General features: G+C 40.8%; 1 protein-coding gene across 1 annotated transcript in view; it reads left to right on the top strand.

Annotated features, from left to right (window-relative positions):
• CLVS1 (clavesin 1) overlaps positions 1-20,889 on the top strand; it is a 95,377-nt gene that overhangs the window by 14,904 nt on the left and 59,584 nt on the right. The window contains exon 2 of the mRNA XM_009640301.2: positions 11,545-11,719. Within this exon, the coding sequence (XP_009638596.1) occupies positions 11,545-11,719 (175 nt within the window). The remainder of the gene's footprint in view (positions 1-11,544; positions 11,720-20,889) is intronic.

Raw genomic sequence — 20,889 nt, 5'->3', positions numbered from 1 at the left:
CTGCATTTTAGTATTCTTGTTCCATAATTACTTCATCTGTTACAAGAAAGCCAGTTCAACAATGTTGTGTTTCTAAATGAGCTGGGCCAGTCCCATTAATTAGTTCAGGTGGTTGCTTTGGAGAAATTTCCACCTGGCTTTTTGTGTTGCAGGGAGTCCTTCTGGGCTCTCCTCTTTTCACTCTGTCTTACAATTCTCTCAGAAAACCATATTTTGCAACTTCAAGGCAAAAAAAAAAAAAAAAAAAAAAGACGACTTTTCCAAAGGACTGCTTTGTCAAAGAAACCCCAGACATCTCAGGAAAGCTCACTTCCTTACTTGCAAAGCATCAGGTGGTTGTAGCTGTCTCTGGATCTGAACATTTTTTGTTCCTCTTACCTGACTTATTCTGCATAAGTGGTACTAAAATCCACAGAAGGAGATATTTATCTTCCTTTAGGCAGACCTCTTTTGCTCCATTACTGTCATCCATACAAAAATATACCTAGCAAAAGGCTAGCAATGACAGAGAGTATAGAGCTGATGATACTTGATTTCTGTATTCAGTAATTCCCCTTCAAAAGGAGCAATTGCCTCACTCACTGGAGTCATTACAGAAGCAGTTGTCATTCATACTGCCTATAGAATTAAATTCAACACTAGTTCCTAAGGTTTCCCCTACAATGTGGTATGATTCAGACTGATGGTGTCTTCCATAACTTTTGTTTTCTACTGGGTAGTTATAAAACTCATTTGGTTATCACTCTTTTGTTGATTGACATATTGGGAGAGTCATGTGTTGTGGAATCCAGATCTCCCAAAGCAACTTCTTGTCAGCTGCTTTCCACATTGGGAGGTCCGATACCAATGAAGTCTGAGACAAACCTGGGAAATGTGAGTAAGAAGACATATCTTTTTGTAATTCCACTGGTAACATTTGACCAGACTCCTCATTGTCGGTGGGATTGCATCACATTTTTTCTCATTAAGGATTCTGTAAAGTCTGGAGTTTTCTACGGATGTCTCTCATTTACACTTTCAGAGGCTTTCTCAGGAAAAAAAAATCTGCTCTCTTACGGAGAACTGTTGTTGCTATTCATTCCTTCGCTTTCTTCATCGACGTTGCGTGAAATACGATCCACTCAAAATTGGCTAGGGTGAAAACTGCTCATTTTTCTTGAGCTTCATGGCACTGCATATCCCTCTCAGCATAACTGTGCAAAGCAGTTTCTTTGTGGCTGGCAGCGTCATGATCCCATACACTTCTAACAGTCTTCTCTATTTCATAAATGTACACAGGTTCTTTTTTTTCTAGTCCTTCTGCCCTGCTCAGTTGAATCATTATAACAAATCTTCATCATTGTTTCTGAAGAGATCTGCAGTTATTTTTTTTTCCTAGACTGCTGTTTTATGAATCTTTATAGCACCTGTTTTGAGCTCCCCAATGATCATTTCTACATCAGTAATATCAAGTTCCTCCATCTTGTCAGCTATATCAAAGTTGCCTATTGTTCCAGTGGGAAACCTCTTTGATATATAATGCTTGACATATCTTTTCATTTTCTTATAAGAAATTATTAGAGTATTTTCATGTCTGTCTTTTATTGGACCTGAAGGGCTCCAACTAAAAATAATTTATAAGCCTTTTTTTGATTGACATCACTTTTGTACATTTTTTTAATGGCTGCCACTTTCACCGCCCAGATTTAAGTACAGGCATAAGCACAGGTATATCCTTATTTCCCTGATATAATAGCCATTTTAGGTGTTTACTAAGATATAACTGTGTTTCAATTTTTTGTCACTTCTTCTCGTGTCTTGGTAAACTCTTATCCAACATCTCTGAAGAGATTCAGCTTTGATTATTTGCCTTTGCTGATGACATCCCACATGGCTTCATCAGGTTGTTCTTGCCGTTCTAGAAAAACCCTTATATGTGCTCCATCAGACAGACATAGGGATAGCTGAGCTTCTCCAAGCTTTTTAGTATCATTTTTATATGTTGCTCCATTTTATGATTGATAGTTAAAATGCCATTTTTACTGGAGAGAGGTTGTAAGACTGTGATGTTTCTGATTGCTTTCTTTGCAAATGATTTCTTTGTTTTCATTGGTGGCATTGCTGCTCACTGCCCATACCTGCTCTGCTTTTCTCTTTCATTCCTCCTGAAAGGAAGAGCAAAACATGGTCTCTGTTTCTCCATTATACCCTCTGGTGACACCAAAACTACTTTATAAATCTTTTTCTGGAGATACACATTACTACCACAGGATGATCTCGATGATGAAGATCCACAGACCATTTTCCACCATCTTCATGTGAACCACTGCTGGACATGCCAGTAACGTGGGGTCTGCAATGGTCTATCTCTGTGTGTGCATTCATTCTACATGGGCCAAGGAGGATGTTGCATTGACTTAACTGGGATGTTGTATTTTTCTTTTTTTTCTTCATGTTATGCTTTTGTTAGGGACATAATACTGCATGACTGTCACCTTCATGCATAGTGTCTGGAATTCCATGTACAGGGTGTTACCCATAGCTTCATGTCAGTTTACTGTGGCTTTTCACCATGATCAGCTCAGCTCTGCTCTTCCTATCAGATATATCGGTATTTCTTGAGCCTGATGCAATCTGTTCCTGACCATCTGCCCTCACTTAGTTTTCCAGTTTCCTATGGTTTTTTCTGACTTTTTTCAGCCTGTAGAATCAAATGTACCTTCCATAATCCCATGCACAAGAAAAAGGGACCCTTCAGCAGAATATTTTTCAAAATATGGGCTGCTTTCACAAGCAAGTTTTAACCCTCATCTATCAGGCACAACAATTGTGGCTCTCAAAATCTGAGATTCAGATGGACCAGATTTCTCCGCTCACCTTAGACCTCCATAGAGATTTCAGACAAAATACTAGAAGGAAAGAGGGGACTTCATGCATATCTTTTGGATTTATTGTCAGCTTACAATTACCAGCTGAAAGTTCATTACTGTAATTTCAAGCACACAGAACGAGTCTGCTTCTTGGCTGAACAGTTAAACTTTCCAGCAGAGATAGAGAAAAGTGAGTTTCTGAATGAACTTCCAGGCATTCTGCTACATTTTTCAAAGCTTTCTGGATTGACGGGTACTGTGTGAGTAACAACCAGGTGCTGTTTCAATACCCACAAGTGATAATATGATTTCTGTAGTTCTGAACTCAGCACTATCAGAATATATGCATTGGCGAGCAATTATCTGATTTTAACTTTGCTATTTGATCTAGTCATCATTGAGGTCTGCTGTAAGAATGACTGGATGCAACCAAAGGAGCAATTAGATAATTGTATTTGAATTGTCTAAGGTAAAATATGTAAATATACCGTTTCATCAGCTAACCAAAAATCTTCCTGTGAACTTTGTATTAAAATATTTTCAGAAAAGTTAATAAATACACAGATGAATTCTTGTCTTGCACATTAAAGTGGCCCTGATACTTCAGGCAGAGAGTAGGATTTGTAAGTGGCAAAGTTATGTTATCATAATGCCCAGCAGTAATATTCTTTTGGTAGATGTAGGTGAGGTAACTGGTGATGTGACAAAAAATAAATGGAAAGTTGTGTAGGTTAGTGAAGATTAGCAAAAATTGTGGAAAACTCTAGAATGACCCAGAAAAGGAGCATTTGTTATGCAGTGAAGTCTAAGTGCCATGCAAGAACATGTTGGATTTTAATATGTGGCCACATTTTGTATGCAGATCCTTTACCCTCTCTTAACTCTGTGCAGTTTCTTCCAGGTTTTCAATTACTTTTAACCTTTTAAGAAAATCATCAGGTCATTACGGACAGCACAATTAGGTAGTGTACTTATTGTGCAGTGGTGGTCAGAAAAGTTAATTAGATGTTAGGCTGCATTAAGAATGAGACAGAGAATAAATAGGAAAAGAGAACATATTCTTTTATGTATGCTGATATTCCAAACTCACCTTGAATACTGTGTTCACTTTACATTGTATTATCTCAAAAAAACAGGGATGTAAAAAAGTATAAATGCCCATAAAAAAGAGCAATGAAAGGAATTCATTAACATTATGAACAAGTGAGCTAATTGCATCAGAAAGGAGCAAAAAGTCCAGGGCTATTTCAAATGGGAAGATGTTGAAGATGCAGTAGAGATATAGCTAGAGGAGATATATAGAGGATTAATACAGAGAAAACATGATAGCGGGGAGACTGAATTGGTGATGCCATTTGTACCTTCTTCTAATAACAGAACAAAGGAGCTGTATAATTGCTTTCTGTGATTAAACAGTAGCTTCAAAATATTCAAAAGAAAATCCTTTCCCTTTCTGTAATGAAAAATCAACTTGTGGAACACAATGATGCAAGAAATTGAGCAAATAGCTTAGTGTGATGCAAGGATGGATTGCAGTGCCAACAGGGAATAAGAAAAAGCTGTGCAATCACACAGAATAAAATAAAACAACAGAGGTCATCAATCCTAATGCTGCTAACCATAAGCCATTCATGCACCAGCATTCATTTTGTTCATTATTACTACAGCTGTGCTTTGAGGGAACAGGATCACATCGGTAAGATCACGATAGGAGATTAAAAGCTACCTCTCAAAGAGTATCCTGAGCTGTGACCATCAGTCTGTTCCAAAGTGCCATCTCCTCAAGTTCTAGCAGTGGAGACAACTAACCTGAAGCCACCACAGACGCTGACTGTGCTCATGCTGGAATGGAATCTGTGCCCATCTTCCCCACGCTCCTCGCAAGGGACATCGCATTTGGGACTATCCAGGCAAATTACTGCAGTGGCTCTGTAGTATTGATTTATTGATTTCATTTAGGGGTTGTAGCATAGGACTTTTAATAATTTCCACAGTGTCATAACACACTGCCCGTGATTGTCACTTATTCCTTGTCAACAGAGAAATCTGCACAGTGTGCCAGCATGGCATTGCTCAGGGTCCTAAAAAGGCAAGAAAATCACCAGTGTGTAGCTCAGAAACACTGCCTCCTGAAGCAACAACACAAACCCACAGCCAGAGGAGCAGTCATATTGCACCTGAGATTCAATTCTGGCCTCTCCCTTCAGCAGCAGGCTGCAAAGCGGAGCTGCCCACTGCTCCTGAGAGGCTTTACCCCGCGCGGCGCTGAGCGCTCTGCCTGGAGCTCGGCCAAGCCATGAGCCTGGTGGCTGCACCCCAGCAGACTCCTTATGTGCGATCACTCAGCTTGCGCTCTGCTGGGTGGCCATCGGTTGCCTGCTCTGTTTGGGATCGCGTTTCTGGAGAGCTCAGGGAGGGATTTTTTTACTCTCTCAGGAGTGTAACAATTTTATGCTTTATCTTGGACTGATCCCCTGCTAGATGGTGTAACAAGTCCCTGGGCTGGGGGAAAGGGAAGAGCAGATGTCAACTCCCTGCTCCCCTGTGTAGGTCTCTTTGGTGGAAGCTGGTCCCACCAGGGGTCCAAAGAGCCCCACCACCTGCACTCTCCCTCCCCAGGCACGGGGGCTGTGAAGGTCCCTGTTTTTCAGCCAAATTACACATAAGAAAGGGTCCTTGCACAGTCACGTTAACATTGGAGACAAAGTATTCATTTGGTGAGGGTGCCCACAATATGAATGAGTGTATGTAGGAGGAGATTCGTAACACTGACTTGAATGCGGAGCGTGTAATTCAGGGGCTATTGGTTGCTATGGAGTTCAACTGAAGTGGAAAGTGACAGCAAAAAACCTCACACTACTTGTATACAGAAGAACCTCAAGCAGAAACATAACATGGGGAATATTTTTATATCTTTAAGAAAGCCACTGAGAGGCATTTTTGCATGATAAAAGAATAAACCGATATAGTTTCTTTCTGCAGGCTGGTACATTCCCTCTTTGCTGGCAATGGCAGGGCCTTCCAGCTCACTCCAAGCAGGAATTCAAAGCCAGCCAGACATCTGTGGGTGACCGGCCTCCATCCAGTTATAAGCTAAGCAGTGGATTTCTCACGTTGTTAAATACAGTCCAGGTCTCAGCTTAGACTACTCTATTATTTGTATCCAGTGCAATGTTGGACTAACCGTTTCCAAAGAAAAAAATCAGTACACTTATCTATCCTGGATGTCAAGTTACTTTGGAATTTTATTTATAGACTCACACAGATGCTGTGGGGAAGAACTTGCTATCTTTTCATTACAAAACAGGAGCGATGCCTGTCTGAAGCTGACAAACTGGAACAGCCTAAGATAGCTACACTGGATGTGACAGAAGAATAATTTGGAGCTATGACATTAACTTAACACAACTTGTGTTTTGCTCAGTAGGAGTTTTATCTGCATATATTCTGCTTCTACAGAGAAAGAAAAAAAATCTGTAACTTAACTTTGGCATGGCAAGGAAAGGGTTGGTACCCCACAAAATAAGAAAACATCTCTGATTGTTGTGTAAGAATTTCTCCAGTTTGCGTGCTGGCACATTATTCATATTTTTGCAGCTAAAGTTTAAGTGGCTTTGAATTGTTCTATGAAGAAAGTTACCCATGGCTGGTCAAAATATTTGTTGTGAACATTTGCTGTGAATGCAACCCATTTTCTCCGTGAATCGTAGACAAGCCTTGCTAATTTCTGCGCAAACATGCGCTATTCAGACCTCAGACAGATGAGACAAACAAGTCCCTTTCAGCATATGAGTCAGCCGTGAGCTCCTCTGTTCGACTGTTCATCATCTCTGGTGCAGGATTAGTCAAGTGAGTCACCATGTTTATTCCCAATTCTTCATTTTGCAGTTATTCTTCCCAGTTATTCTTCAGCCATGGGCTGCCCAGCCCCTTGTGTGGGGTTCCTATGAGGGGCCTTTCCTCACCAAAAGGTCATAAAAAGTGAAGGCCAGGTCTTGCAGTGGTTGGACTGCCATTAGTCTGCCATTTCTCTCTGATGCTGGAGACACAGGGCAGCACTACTCATGATAGTGAGTTTGAATCGAGACATGAAGCCCCGAGGGCCGTATGCCAGTAATTTTCAGTGCTTTTTTCAGCAGAGGCGAGTTTAAAATTTCTGAAATAAAGATATGCATTAAAATAACCCAAATGTTTTGTAAGAGCACATTATTGGAAGTTGGGGCTTTCTTATCAATACTTCATGAGCAGAAAGGAGAATTTAATCTGCTGAAATAAATGACTTTGTATGATTTATGAGCACCTGTTCAAAACCCAATGCTGACTGGATTCCAAGGGCTTTTCCATGAACACCGTACCTTAGCTGCGTGTGGGAGCAATTCAAAATGCTCTTTCCTGGGTTCTCCCTCCTCCACCAGTGTTGATCTGCTTGTTGTTCACATCTCCCTTTCTAAGCCTTTCCTTACAGCTTCTTCAGCTTCGGTTAGCTCAAATAATTTGGGACAACCTGAGCATGTTTTTCTGGTCGTTCTTCTCTCCGTTTCCTCATCTGCACATCACTCCCAGTGAGAATCCTCCTTGCAGGGCAGTGCCAGCTCTCCCCCCACTAGAAGCTAAGTGTGCATTTCTGCTCTCCGTTGGTGATTTACTGTGTGAGGAGGGAACAAAGCGAGATGTGGTCTCTTACTTGATTTGTATCTATGCCATGTTTGCAGCTTGCTAGATGCTATTCTGCCTTGGCCATAGCTTTTTTGTGAGGTGTACTATACTGTCTTCTCTTCTTAGGTGTTCAAAACCAGACTCAATGAAACCAGTTTTATATTGCTTATATTAAATAAGATGGTGTTGCAAGTTCATTTCTTCATGACATTTAAAAGGTGATAAATTCATTGATTTGGTATCCCAAGCCATTTTTTTTAACAAGTAAAGAAATCCCTTTTGTCTGCTTTTGCTTTTAACTAAACCACCTTTTAAGTATTATAGGAGAGATGCTCTTACCGCATACTAACTTAGGGATATTAAGCTGAGTTGTCTGCAACTGCCAAGATAACAACACTGGTTCAAACTTTGTTAGCCTGCTGTCTTGTGGGACAGTCAGGATTCTTAGTGACAGTTTGTTTTTGCTTACTACCAGACAATCTTAATGGCTTCAGCTGCCAGTACTTCTGTACATTCGTACTTATAACTGTCTAAATAACCCAATTAATTTCACTAGCGTGCCTAGAAGAGAGCCTGTGCCTAACTGTTCAGAGACAGTAATGTCAAAAGCCCTTACTGATGGTATCTTCTCCAAAATGTACCACTTCCTTGCGGTGTCTCTTATTTGACCCCTTATTTTCCAACACTCCCTCAGCTTTATTATCCATGTATCTCTTCAAAATGACTGGTGGCAGACACATGCAAATAGATCATTTAATTTCCCTGCAATGTCTTTATCCCCTTTAATTGTTCCCATTGCACCCCGGTACTCCACTGAGCCTTTTGACTCTCTCACAGTCTGCTTACACTTTTATAATTAAGTAATTTCTTCTTATTTATTTTCATGTTATGCCTTTGGCTAATCTCTCCACCAAATCCCTCAGCTAAACCATCTTCATTTTTGTTTTACACTATTGTTCCTTACCACCAGCTTCTGTCGGGCTAACTTCCCATTTTCCAAAGGATATTTGAAGAGCCTCTTTTGTGGTACCTTTCTATTCAGCCCAGTCAGATAGGCATCCTCCCTCCCTCCTCCTTTTTGTCTTTCTGGGTCTTGTGCAAATCTTTTGTAACTCATTAGTGGCTCACTTCAGTAGGCTCCATGCTGAATCCTTACAGCACCTTACACATTTCCCTTTGTGTAATAGTAATTTTTTTGGTGAGGGCTAAAATGGTGCTGAGGGAAGTTGGAAGAGCAAAAGGAACATTAAGCAAAAGAACAAAAGAGGTGGACTAATAGAAAGTGGTTCTGTGTTCATGCATAGAAAATTATTTGGATGCAAATCAGTCCCACAGCTGAATGATTTGTCTCAAAGCCTCAAGATTAGGGAGCAGAGGGCTTCAGCCTCAAGTGGCACTCTCTCTGATTTCTACCCAGACCCTCTATTCACAAAACAACGTGACTGAAAACAGCTCACCTGGAGGACTTGCGTGCTGCTTTTATGTCTCCTTGTACTCATCTGAAAAACGTCTTTGTGTTCACTTTGAGTTACTTCCTACACCATGTCTTAAAACTGCAGATATGTAGAGGGGGAGAGGGATCTGAGCAGGGGACAGATTAGTTACACACTAAGAAAACTGGGTGCCATATCTCCCAGGCAAAGAATTTCTACTAAAAGTACAGGGAAGTACAGGTGAGAAATTGCTTGATAACCTGGTAATTTATGTAGACACCTAAACAAAGATTGGAATTCCTAAGCAGAGAGTCTGAGAGGAAGATTTTGCTCAATCAAATTAAATATTTCATTGTGATTTAGAGTTTAAACGGATTATAGAAGATGCCTTGCATACACCATTTCCGCACATCCCTAATGAAATCATTACTCCACCTTTAAAAGCATCAGAGGTAGCAGGATGGTGAATGTGAGTTTGTATCTTCTATTAAGAAAGCTTCTTCCCAAAAATAAATGATGAATTTTTTTCTGGTCACAATGTGGCCCTATTTTCACACCTTCAACAATAACAAGTTTTCAGTTAGTTTTAAGATTTGCAATGTGTGTTTAAATCAAGCTCTGGATTAGTCCATCTTCCCCAATCTAGCCAGAAAGCCATCCATGAATGACGATATCATTCTGTGATGACACCAACAGAGAGTGGAGAAGGCTGGCACGTGTGTGAGGACACTTTTGGAGACACTGGACACCTCCGAGGCCTTCCACAGTGCAGTTCTTGTGGAAGGCTGACCCCCCTGAACAGGGATGCTGGCGTAGAGTAATGTAGGATATATTAAGTAGATATGGTCTAGGGGTATAGTTGCTTTTTTCATCACTGAAAGTGTAGTAATTCAATGCTGTTATGTGAAAGTAATCTCCCATTTCAGCTGGGCAGAGGGTAGTATGTTCATATCACGGTTTTTTGAAATAAATTTAGACTGAAAATAAATGTCAGCTGCCAATCCAGTCGCTATGCCTTCACCTTACGTTGCTAAGGAAGTACTCCTTCAGTTTGCCCGTTTAGCACAGCTTCCCCACGCGATTTGAAAAGGTCAAGGTTGTCCTGTTACTGCAAATGAGGGAGGGTTGGTCTGGTGCCCACCAGCAACAGAGTTAAATAGCTTTAAGCTCTATGTATTACAAGTTGCCTCAGTAATTACCCTTCAGAGAAGCTTCTAACTTAGGCAGAGAGGCACAGTTCAGGAACAGCTTTTTCAAGGGACTGTGTCTTTAGAGAAGGAATGTACATTTCCACTCCAAATGTGCTGAGAGAAAAGAGAAAGAATAAGAAAACACTTCACCATTTACTTCTAATAGAAATTTATCATATGTTGCTGCTTGTCAGGGATGGAGGTCTTGATGGTAGAGAACTTTGTTTTGACTGCACATAGGTTTTTTCTCTCAGGTAGAATTTGAAACAACTCTCTTGTAGGCTTAGATGACTTGTTTTAAATTAAAGAAAACAGCAGAAGAGGATTAAACGAAAATCTCCATGGGAGAACACGGTGTGAGTTTTCCCTGTAACAGACCTCAGGCCTCATCAAAATTTGAGAATTATGCGAGGTAAAGCAGACTGCAATAACAGTATGTTACAATTTCATTTTACAGAAGGTTAAGCTGCACTTTCTGAAGCTTTCCTTACTTGTTGCTCTTTAAAAGAATCTGTTGTTTGTAAATCATCTTAATGGGAAGGACAGATGATGAGAAGGCCTGATTCAGCTTCCTCAGGTGTAAACATGAAATAAATCATTAAAGTGTCCAGCTCTCACTTTTGTAAAATGCATGAGATGGAAGTAGGGAGTGGCCCAAGCTTCTCAGTACAGACTTTCACATTAAAGGAAACACTTCAACATTTTCTTCTCTGTCACTTGCTATCTCCTTCAGGGCCTCCTCAGTTCCTAATTATTCTCCTAGAGCTGGGGGAAGCCTTGCAGCCAGCCTATTGGTAGCTGCTAATTAATGAAGAGTTCCCGTTTGCAGTGGATGCAGCTATTTTCCATGTTGCATTTGGTTCGCAGAAATAGGGCAACAGCCAAACTTTATTGTGCAAAGCGTTGGATCATTCCCTCCACTCAAACAGGCAGCCAGGGAGCCTACTTGTAACCATACTATTTACATCATACCGATTTATTTCCTTTTCTGGTTTCCATCTTTAGAATAGAAAGAAAAGAAGGGAGGGAAAAAAATCGTAAAAACCCAGTAAAGTATGTCCAGAAGATCAGGGATTTAAACAGATAGCCTGAATCCATTTCATTTCACCACAGAGAAATATTTTCCCAAAGTAGCTTAGCTAAAATCTATTGTAAGGAATGCCAAAAGAATTGAAAAAAGAATTGAAAAGATTTAATTCCACCAGTGAGCAGGACTTAGCACATCTAGCAAAGGAATGTGAGTTTTGGGGCAGGAGCGCTTTACTGACACCTCTGAAACAACTCTCTTTTCAAAAGAATTCTACCAGAATAAATCCCCACCCTTTGCTCATGCCTCATCCACAGCAAAGCTGAGTATCTTGAAGTTTGAAGATAACTGCAACCATTGATTATTTTTTTTTTCTGCTTTGTCTTTAGGAACTCCTTCATAGATATCCTTCGAGCTATCCTACTGTCCTTGGAAGTGCTCATCGAAGATCAGGAGCTTCAGATAAATGGCTTCATTCTAATTATAGACTGGAGCAACTTCTCCTTCAAGCAAGCCTCCAAGCTTACGCCGTCTATTCTCAAACTGGCCATTGAAGGATTACAGGTAGGTGGAGGGTAATACATGTACCTGCAATATTTATTGCTGCAGCCAGTGATTTTTGCCTCAGCAGGCACTGGGCAGGGGTGGTGTCCTGTCCACTTGCAGCATAGCTTGATTTTCAGACATTTCATTTTTGACCGTCTTTCACTTTTATTTCAGCTGTAAATTGGTGTAACCAGTCTGTGTGTTACTCACTGCAGCACCAAGAAGGACAGTTAGAGATTTGAGGTTTAATCCATCAGAGTATTCAGAGGGATTAAAATCCAGCAGCATCTGCCTTCTGGAGCATGCGGACCACAGGCAAGCACATCTGCATGCAGAGGGAGGGTGGCAGGAGAAGAGAGCAGCTCCCTCAGCAGATGGAAGTGCACTGCCGTGTTCACGCAGATGCGTTTGAGTTGGAGGGAAATGAGGAAGAGGGAGGACAGGCTCCCTGTCGTGTCCTCATTCTGACTACCTTAATTTGTCACATAGGATCCTGTTACATTATGGTTCAGACCGTTCAGGGGCTGCACATCCACTGGGTGCTTGCAAATAAACAGGAGCAAGGAAGAAATTCTTTACAATGAGGATGGTGAAACACTGGAATGGGTTGCCCAGAGAGGTAGTGGAGGCCCCATCCCTGGAAACATTCAAGACCAGGTTGGATGGAGCTCTGAGCAACCTGATCGAGTTAGTGGTGTCCCTGCTCACTGCAGGGGGGTTGGGCTAGATGACCACTAGGGGTCCCTTCCAACCCAACTTCTGTGATTCTATGATTCTATGACTCTATGACTCTATGATTCTAAGCTAAAACCGCGTGCTGTGGTGGGTTAGGTGGAAAGTGAGAACAAGGCAGCTGGGGCCTGTTGAGGCAATCTGAGGATGAGGACAGGCTGTGATGCTCAAAGAGGACTTCAGCCCTTTCCACCAGAGTCTGAGCCCATCTCTGCTGTTAGACCTGAGATGGGTCTTGAAGTAGTCTGACACAGCCTTATTAATTGTGGGCATTTGACAGAATCCAAAGCCTATTTAGGTTGGAAGGACCTCAGAGATCACCTGGTCCAACCCCCTGCTCAAAGCGGGGCTGGCTTAATCTTAGACCAGGTTGCTCAAAGAGCATGTTTCATGTAGCTCCATATTTAAAAGGAGAGATTTTATAAGTCATTGTTTTTCCATTTTATTTTTAGTACTTTTCAGGTATCCTGCAGTCATAAATACCTCAGGAATAATCTTCCCTGTAGTGTGTGTATTTTAATTTTAACTCATATACTAGAAAGAACAATTTGTTCAACTAATTTTTTGACTAACAAATTGTCTACAATTAGATCATGATTATCTCTATGTTATTATTCAAAAAATAAGTAGAAAAATCTGCCAGCAGTTTTAAGCCTGTGTTCCCCTTTGTGGGGATTTTTCATCTATTCTAACAAACTAGAAAGTCAAGCTGTGCAATTAGTCCCTAGGACAACACCTTATCTTCTCCTGCTGCTACTATCTGCCTTCCTTCACAAAATAACGTTCTGTGCTCAAAAAACCCCCTCAAGTCAGAAGGAAGAGAAAGCCAAGTGTCATTCATAAGGAAATCAAATTCCAGCAAGGTGTCCTTGTGCCTGTCCAAATTTTGCACTCCCAACTCTCCAGTAAGAGGCCAGTCCAGCCTTCATCCCGTCTGATTTCTGGTCACAGCATTGCCAGGTTGTTTGCCTACTGCATGGGAATGAGGGGATGTGTCCACCTTACGGCAGCTCCAGCCTTGAGCAGTGGAAAAGAAGGTTATTCCTTTCGAAGCCAGTTTCCCCTACTGTGCCTCTTCACAGCCTCTTCTTTGACATCCCCATGACCTGGAGGGAGCCCCCAGTTCATTTGCAGCTGTTGGCAATAATATGTTTCTGGAAGTACAAAAGCCTGGAAGTACCAGAGCTGGTCTTATGATGGTGTCATTAGCGTGACACCTTGTGCTGGGCAATTTAAGGAGGCTGCCTTTCTTGTTGGTGGGTAGGGACTTCATTTCTCATTTAAAGTCACATTATTGTTGTCTTCTCCACGATAAGTAGACATATAACTGTCTCTCCGAAGAGTACAAATTGGGATAATGTGTCCCAGACTTTTCTAACCACTGGTGGGTTTGACGAGTGGTAGGAGTTGTGAATGCTGCACTCTGATTTACCAGGTTTAGAAGCAAGACATTCATGCTTATAAAACACATATTTAGCAAACAGTGTTGGTGGGGGTTTTTTTAGGGGTGGGTTTTTTTTGGCTCTCATTGTTGTTGTTGAAGTACCTTCATTAAGACTTTATTCTATTATTATTTTAAAACAACTGCTTTTATCCTAATGTAAAATTTATGTAAAATGTATTTGAATGGCAGGCAAGATCTACATACAGAAAAAGAGGAGTCACAATATGAGTTCCATTGGAGGTCACTGAAAGTGAATAAGTCAGGTTCTACCCTCATGAGATGATGATGTCTGAAAAAAATCAAGATTGTTTTAGTTCCCTGTTATTTCTCACAGCTAAAGCATTATGCATGTAGAGATGCTCAGACAGGCAGATTACATGGCTATCCCATCCCTCCTTTCTAAGAAGAGATTTTTGGGTCATATTAAGACCTATATAAATCTAGTGAAGTGGATGGAAGGAAACTAATTCTCTTACAATTTCTGGTGGAGTTGAACCCATATGTTGCCATGTTGGTGTCTGAGCCAGGAAATTCTAACAACATCTCTGTCTGTAATAGTAATTCTAATGCCATAGATGAACCATTTTCCCATAGCATTGTTAAGCTCTCATCTGACTCAGTATCTCAGACCGTGGCTTTCTGAAATATAAAAAATAAACAGTAGTGTATTTAATAATTTAAATTTATGCATTGGTAATTTTTTTCTTACTTTCAAATGGTGTTAAGCCAATTAATATATTGGCAGTTCAGTTTTTTTGCATTTATATTGCATTTATTTTTTTCCTCAAATTGCTGCTGCAGCGCATTATCACTAAGTGCAGAGACCAAACATTACACAGGTGCATATGGTAATTTGCCCTTTGTTGCAAGACCAACACAGCCCAACCTAATAGGCTCAGATGCAGAGATGAATATGTTGCTATTATATAGGATGTTCAGCTCCAAATACTGCAAAGTCTGTAGACGCTCAGGGAGATGAGGTATGAGTTACATCACCACATGGCTGAAAGCACGTTTTGCTCAGTACTCTTCTTTGTTCTGCTTGGATTTCTGTATATATTGCATCACACAAGATAGTTCATTATAACTTAGCAGGACACCTACTCTTTCTCGGTTATTTAATGACCTAAAAGTAGCCTTATGACTCCACTTTAAACAACAGTTGTTGGGATGCTAAACAAGTATTTGTACAGTATGGCAATTCTTATCACACCACAGCAGCACAGGGACAAATGTGGTTTTAGTGCCTAAACCATCTCTGTTCAATGAGGTCTGCTCTTTTATCACAAGGCAATTGCTACTCTATGCTTTGAGCTCATACCATACTCCTTCCTAGACCTTACTGATCTTTTGAGTTTTAACACATTAAAGAGAAAATTGTCACGTGGATGGGAAGGTGGGGAAAGAGATGTATATAAAACCAATCTGTTTTGCCAATAGCTTGATGAGTTTTGACTTCTGATCCTTATTCTTTTAATGTGAACAGCTTTTCCCCTTCACAGCATATTTCTCCCCTCTGTTCTCTTCGTCTGTCAAGTTACACTTCTCTGTGTGTCACGCTGATCTTATAATTATCCTATGATGGTAGACAAAATTTAATTGTGGCTTAAGTTAACCCGAGATTGATCTTTTGGCATTTTGCATAACAGTTTAGAAGCATCAGAGTCCATTGGCAAAGGTAAGAAATCCACGTTACAATCATGAAGCAGGTAAAACATGTAAAAAATGGTCACTTCTTAGTATGCAGGGGGTTTGCTACCGACCACTGCATTTGAAGACCTCTAATAAACATGGGAATCAGGGCTGAAGTGAACGTAGCCTGGGTGTCCAGTGAAACCCAGACTTTTCATTTTAATGCTGGTTGGTTTTTGCTCAGAGGATGCAGTTGCTTTGCCTCTAGACAGGACTTTTGATTTCAGGGTGCTCCTACCATTGTGCATAGAGAACCACTGTTTGCTTCTGCCTTATCCAACAGCAGAGCTATGCACTGCAGTTTGTGTACATGCATGCCCATACCAGTTTAGAATCCCCCCCAGCTAGCACTCTGAGTTGAAATGAAGCAAATTCTCAAACAGCATCTGGAAATATTCCAAAACTTTCCTAATGGCACAAGGTCAGATCTCGCCTCCCATTGCTTTGGTGAAAGCAAAGCCAGAAGGCCACTGTCTTCCAAGACCCAGCTGAGTGGCTTACGGCACAAATCAGCAAGCTGGATTCAAAACTGACCTGAAGACCAGGTTTGCACTCCAGCGTACCTAGTACTGCCTTACATAAAGGCTAACTTGCCCCAGGGCTGTGTCAAGGTTCTGAAAGAAGTAGAGAGAATGGTTATATCCTGGCCGTATTCTTTCTTTGATAATTCTGTAACGTGCAATTGTACTCACACATGCGAGGCCAGTGACTTAAAAAAAAGACCTATGCCCACTTTATGCCAATGATGAATCACTGCAGGAGTGATCTTTATGGTTCAAGAAGGCTTTGATTCAAATTTCACAATCATTGCAGCAAATAGCAGTAACAACAGGGAAGAGCCAAGATCAGCAAACAGCAATTTGGCCCCAGATTTTCATTGGTAATAGCCTGGCAGAAGTTATGACCAACAATATAGATTAGGACACCCATTAAAGCTCTTTTATTTTCTTAAATTATCTTCAGTTTATCATCGTCCAGTGAATTTGGGAGCTGGTATTTCTGGGGGGAGAGAGAAATGAAAGGAAATCAATGATGCTTGACTTAACATCTTAATCAGATACTGGTACTGATAAAATAATTCTGAAAAAAATCTTCAAATAAGGGAAACCTGTATGAGCTTCTCTTAGAAAATTGTTTAAGGTACACTTATCCAGAATAGCACCAATGCTGAGATCAAGTCAGATAATCAAGCTAACAGGTTTGTTTGGACGTTAGCCCACATTAAGGAAAACTCAGGCTGCTTAGAATTATGTGAAGCTTTTTCATCTTTAATATGAGCAATAGATTTAAATACGTTAAAATAGATTCTTAAAATTTAGATTTTTTTTTAAATTCCCTCCTACTGTAATTATGTGGGATTGAGAAACTTAATGTCAGTTAAATTATAGCAGCAGATTACTTGTCTCTTGACACCATCTTATACAATCAAATATTTATCCTGTTGTGCTTCAGAAGTAAGAGCTAAAATATAAAATATGCTCAAAATGCAGACTAGAATACAGAGCTTGTAGGAAAAAAAGTATTGTCCAATATTATGGCAAGGGTGTAACTTGTTTGTTTATTTGTTTTTCCAAATCTTAGTGAAAAATATGAGGTGTAAAGCTAATAAAAGTTTTCCAGTGAAAAACATTTTCTCTGGAACAATGACATTTCTTTCAGAATAAAAGTATTACAGTGAAATATGTTTCCACAATTCTCTGGAAAACTCTGGATGTTTGTTTCAAAAATTTTCATCTGGAAAATCAAAATACTTAACATCCCTTTCCATTATGCATGGTAAGAAGCACTTGATTTCTCTTGTAATTGTTATCAGTTCTTGCTTTTTCAGAGTTGAAATCAAGCTGAGATAACGGAACAGTATTTCAGATCAGCATAGTCTGGGTTGATGGGCATGACCGAATCTTTGTTATGGTCAAACTGGGGATCTGCACAGAGCCCGGGCAGTCCTCCTGCATCTGGAGACTTTGCCAAACCCTTTGCCCTGCAGGCGTGGACTTTCCTTCACCAGCCCAGACCCTGGAGCAAGGAGCTGACTCTGCTCTCCTTGTTTAAACACATTTATAGTCGAAACCCAAGGGTCAGTGTGATCTCTTTGACTTGGTACTTCCAGTTGAACTCTTTCTGAGTCGTGTGAAGGATGCAGGCTATGAGATGCCTTCCATAGTGAGCATAAGATACTGCTAGTCTTTCTAAAGGGTTTCTGAACATAAAACTGCTGTTACTTGAAAGTTTAGAGTGAGAATCCACATTGCAACACACTGAAGAACACTCTGAAAAGACTTGTTCTAGCTCAGCCGTTCTGTAGAAATCTGTAGTGTAGGGAGAAGTCTGACTATGCTATAAATATCCTATGATGCTGTTATGTCTCATCAGGTATTTATAACAGAAAGACAAGAGAGCTCTCTGTCATTGCCGACTGAAGGCAGAACAGAGCAAAGCCTCGGTAACAGAAGCTAGGCGAGTAAAACCATATATAGGCACATGGATGCACTGGCTTGGGCAAGGACAAGTCAAAAAAAAACCCTTAGCACCTAGTGTTTATCTCTGGGAGGCTAAATGCAGACTCAGAAGTCACTCATTCATTTGCTCTGCTGTTCCTCAGTCTTTCCGGTTAAAAATCTCGAAGACAAAAATCAGCAGGCGGCTGAGGCCAGTGCTGGGGCAGTACAGCTGGCTGGGGCTCTGTGCATCCGTGGGGTAATGCTGATTTATGGCAGCTGAGAATCAGTCTGTCTTGCTCTTCCGCTGTTAGAAAGAAACCTACCGTTTTTTCTTTTTTATGTCCAGGATTGAAAGACTTGTAAAAAATTAAGGGGATCCTTAAATTTTGGATTTTGTGCAAAAAATATCTTTCTCAGGAGAGAGAACTGAAGAAAAGGGGATATTTTTGGCTGGGTTCTTGAGGATGGGTAACTGCTTCTTTAGTAGTGGCCTACCAGAGGGCAGACAATTTCCTCAGATTATGCAGCCGGTTGTTCCTGTGTCATAACCATAGTGTGTTGATACATCCAAAAGGCACGTTGTAGCTTCCCAGACTAGACTCCCTGCTAATAACTCTAGAAGACCTGCTAATAACTCAAGTTTATGTTCATAGAGACAAGATTAGCTATATCAACATGGTTTTACCTGTGGAAGGGGACAAATCTGGTCTGTGAAGACAATAGAGAGCTCCTCCCAGTAAGAATTATTTAACTGTTTTTGAAAAGAGACAGCTTCAAGACCTAATGATATTCAGCATCTGGAAAACAGCTACAGATCACAACTTAGCAAATGCTATAAGATGTAATGCGTTTTCCCAAACATCTGTAGCAAAAAAACTTTCTTGACTTCAAACACGTTATTTGTATGAAATGTAAGTTTGCATATTTACACAGATATTTGGGTGAAACCAATTCCAATACATGCACATAAAAATCATACAATTTTTTTTCCATTAAATGCTGTCTCAGAAGCTCCCGCACCTGTTCTATTGCTATTTTTTCCTCACTATTAGAATGTGCTTCTTGTTAGAGACCTTAGCTGAACTGCTGAACATGAAGTCACAGCTAATGAGCACTTAGTATCCATCGAAAGAAGGTCAGTTTGAATCATTCCAGAAATACTCATGCTATCTGTCTCCAACAGCTGTTGTGATAGGTAGAGTGAGTGCTCTCTGAGCTGTCAGTGAGGGTGCTTTGAAATTGTAGCAGATGAGAAAAGGGATTGACTCATTACATATAAAATAAAGGTAGATAAACAGACTTTGGTCTCTGCAAGAGAAGGCCTATGCTCATTGTGTGCCTATCATCTCTGGGGAGTCGACTGGAACAAGGAACAAGAAAAGCATGGTAGGCTGTAGGCTCACATTTGTCACTTGAAAATCGGAATTAACTGCTTAGTAGAACTGATCAGCCCAGCCATGTTTGCCAGTTGGAGGCTTTGGGGCCTTTGGCTGTGAGTAAAGGATAAGCTGCAATGTGGACAGCCTGAGAGCCTGGATACGTTAAGTGAAAAGTCTTTTTTTAATACCAGTTATTACATTTTAGTAAAGGTCTCATCGAGTTGCTGGTAAAGAGTTAGACAGGAAGCAAAACAGGAAAGCTTATTGCAATAAGTCTGGTTAGAACAAAGCAGCCGTTTCTCACCGGTAGCCAGTAAAACAGCAGCTAGAGGTAACACCAGCCACACTCGAAACTTCCCTCCAACATATGCATAAGCAGCTCGTGTTGTACCTTGAACCTTTCTTCCTCTTATGAAACGTGAATGTGGCCAAATGTACTTGCATTAATTTACATTATCCCTGTCCTCATTAATTTCGTAGAACTTCAGGAGTGATGCATCTGTAATAACTGTTTAACTTCTTTTACAACCCCAAAAGCCTTTTCAGTATGGAACCTGAGTGAAAGCTTCCTGAAGAGAGCATTTGCTACAGATACGTCCTTGCTACAGCTGTGGCAGTGTCAGATCAGTTGTCCCCTTACACCTCCGGCTCACAGTCCCCTTGCTAGCACATGCCTTCAAGGATGTGCTCCATCGCTGGAACTGGCCATGGGGCCTTGACCGCTGTCATGCATGAGCCAGCAGCTCGGCTCGCACGGCTGCAAGGAGGGCTCGCACCAGGACTTTGTGTCCCCACCATACGCTCTGCTGCTCTGGGCAAGGTGATAATTTCTGGTGCAGGTTTTTAACAAAGAGCTGCAGAGAGTAGCACTTTAAAATTCTGCAGAAAGGCAATGATTTCAAGAAACTTTTTCTGCTTGTTGTTTGACTTGTGCGAAAAAATGGGACTTTTCTACCACACATAGCAAATCTCTTTAAAGCCTCGTCTATTATTATAATCTTCTTCTAAACAAAGCAACTTATAAATTCCTCAATACTTTGTATGGCCATACATATTTGTATGGTCAATATGTGTACGGTGAATACGGTCAAAAGAGACTGCAATGTTTTCAGTAAGCTTGAGGTTACTGACAGTAACGGGACTTTTGGCCTTGCCTTGACGGAGGCTGTAATTCCACCACTGTTACGCCTTGGCAGGAAGCGATTTTCCACACTGTGAGAGCTTTCCAGGCTTGCAGAAAAGGTCCCTCAACATCAGAGCACTTCTTGAAAATTTTGCACATCAATTAGACCTTTTTGACTAGTGATCTTGAAACACTCAGTTTCATTCTCAAACATTTTTATGTCTCTTCTTAACTGTGTAGAGCTTAACACTTGAACTAAGCGTTCCTGAATAGCAGGGGTTTCTTGGTGCAAAAATGTGAGCCCAAAACATCTCAGTCATCACAATCTTGCAAGGAAAGATGAAAACATGGAGTGGAAGATTCATTGAGACTCTCAA

The sequence above is a fragment of the Egretta garzetta genome, unplaced genomic scaffold, assembly GCF_000687185.1.
Source record: "Egretta garzetta isolate BGI_Z169 unplaced genomic scaffold, ASM68718v1 scaffold340, whole genome shotgun sequence".
In the NCBI taxonomy this organism is placed as follows: Eukaryota; Metazoa; Chordata; class Aves; order Pelecaniformes; family Ardeidae; genus Egretta; species Egretta garzetta.
The sequence above is the reverse complement of the archived record's forward strand: the minus strand, read 5'-3'. Positions and strand labels throughout refer to the sequence as shown.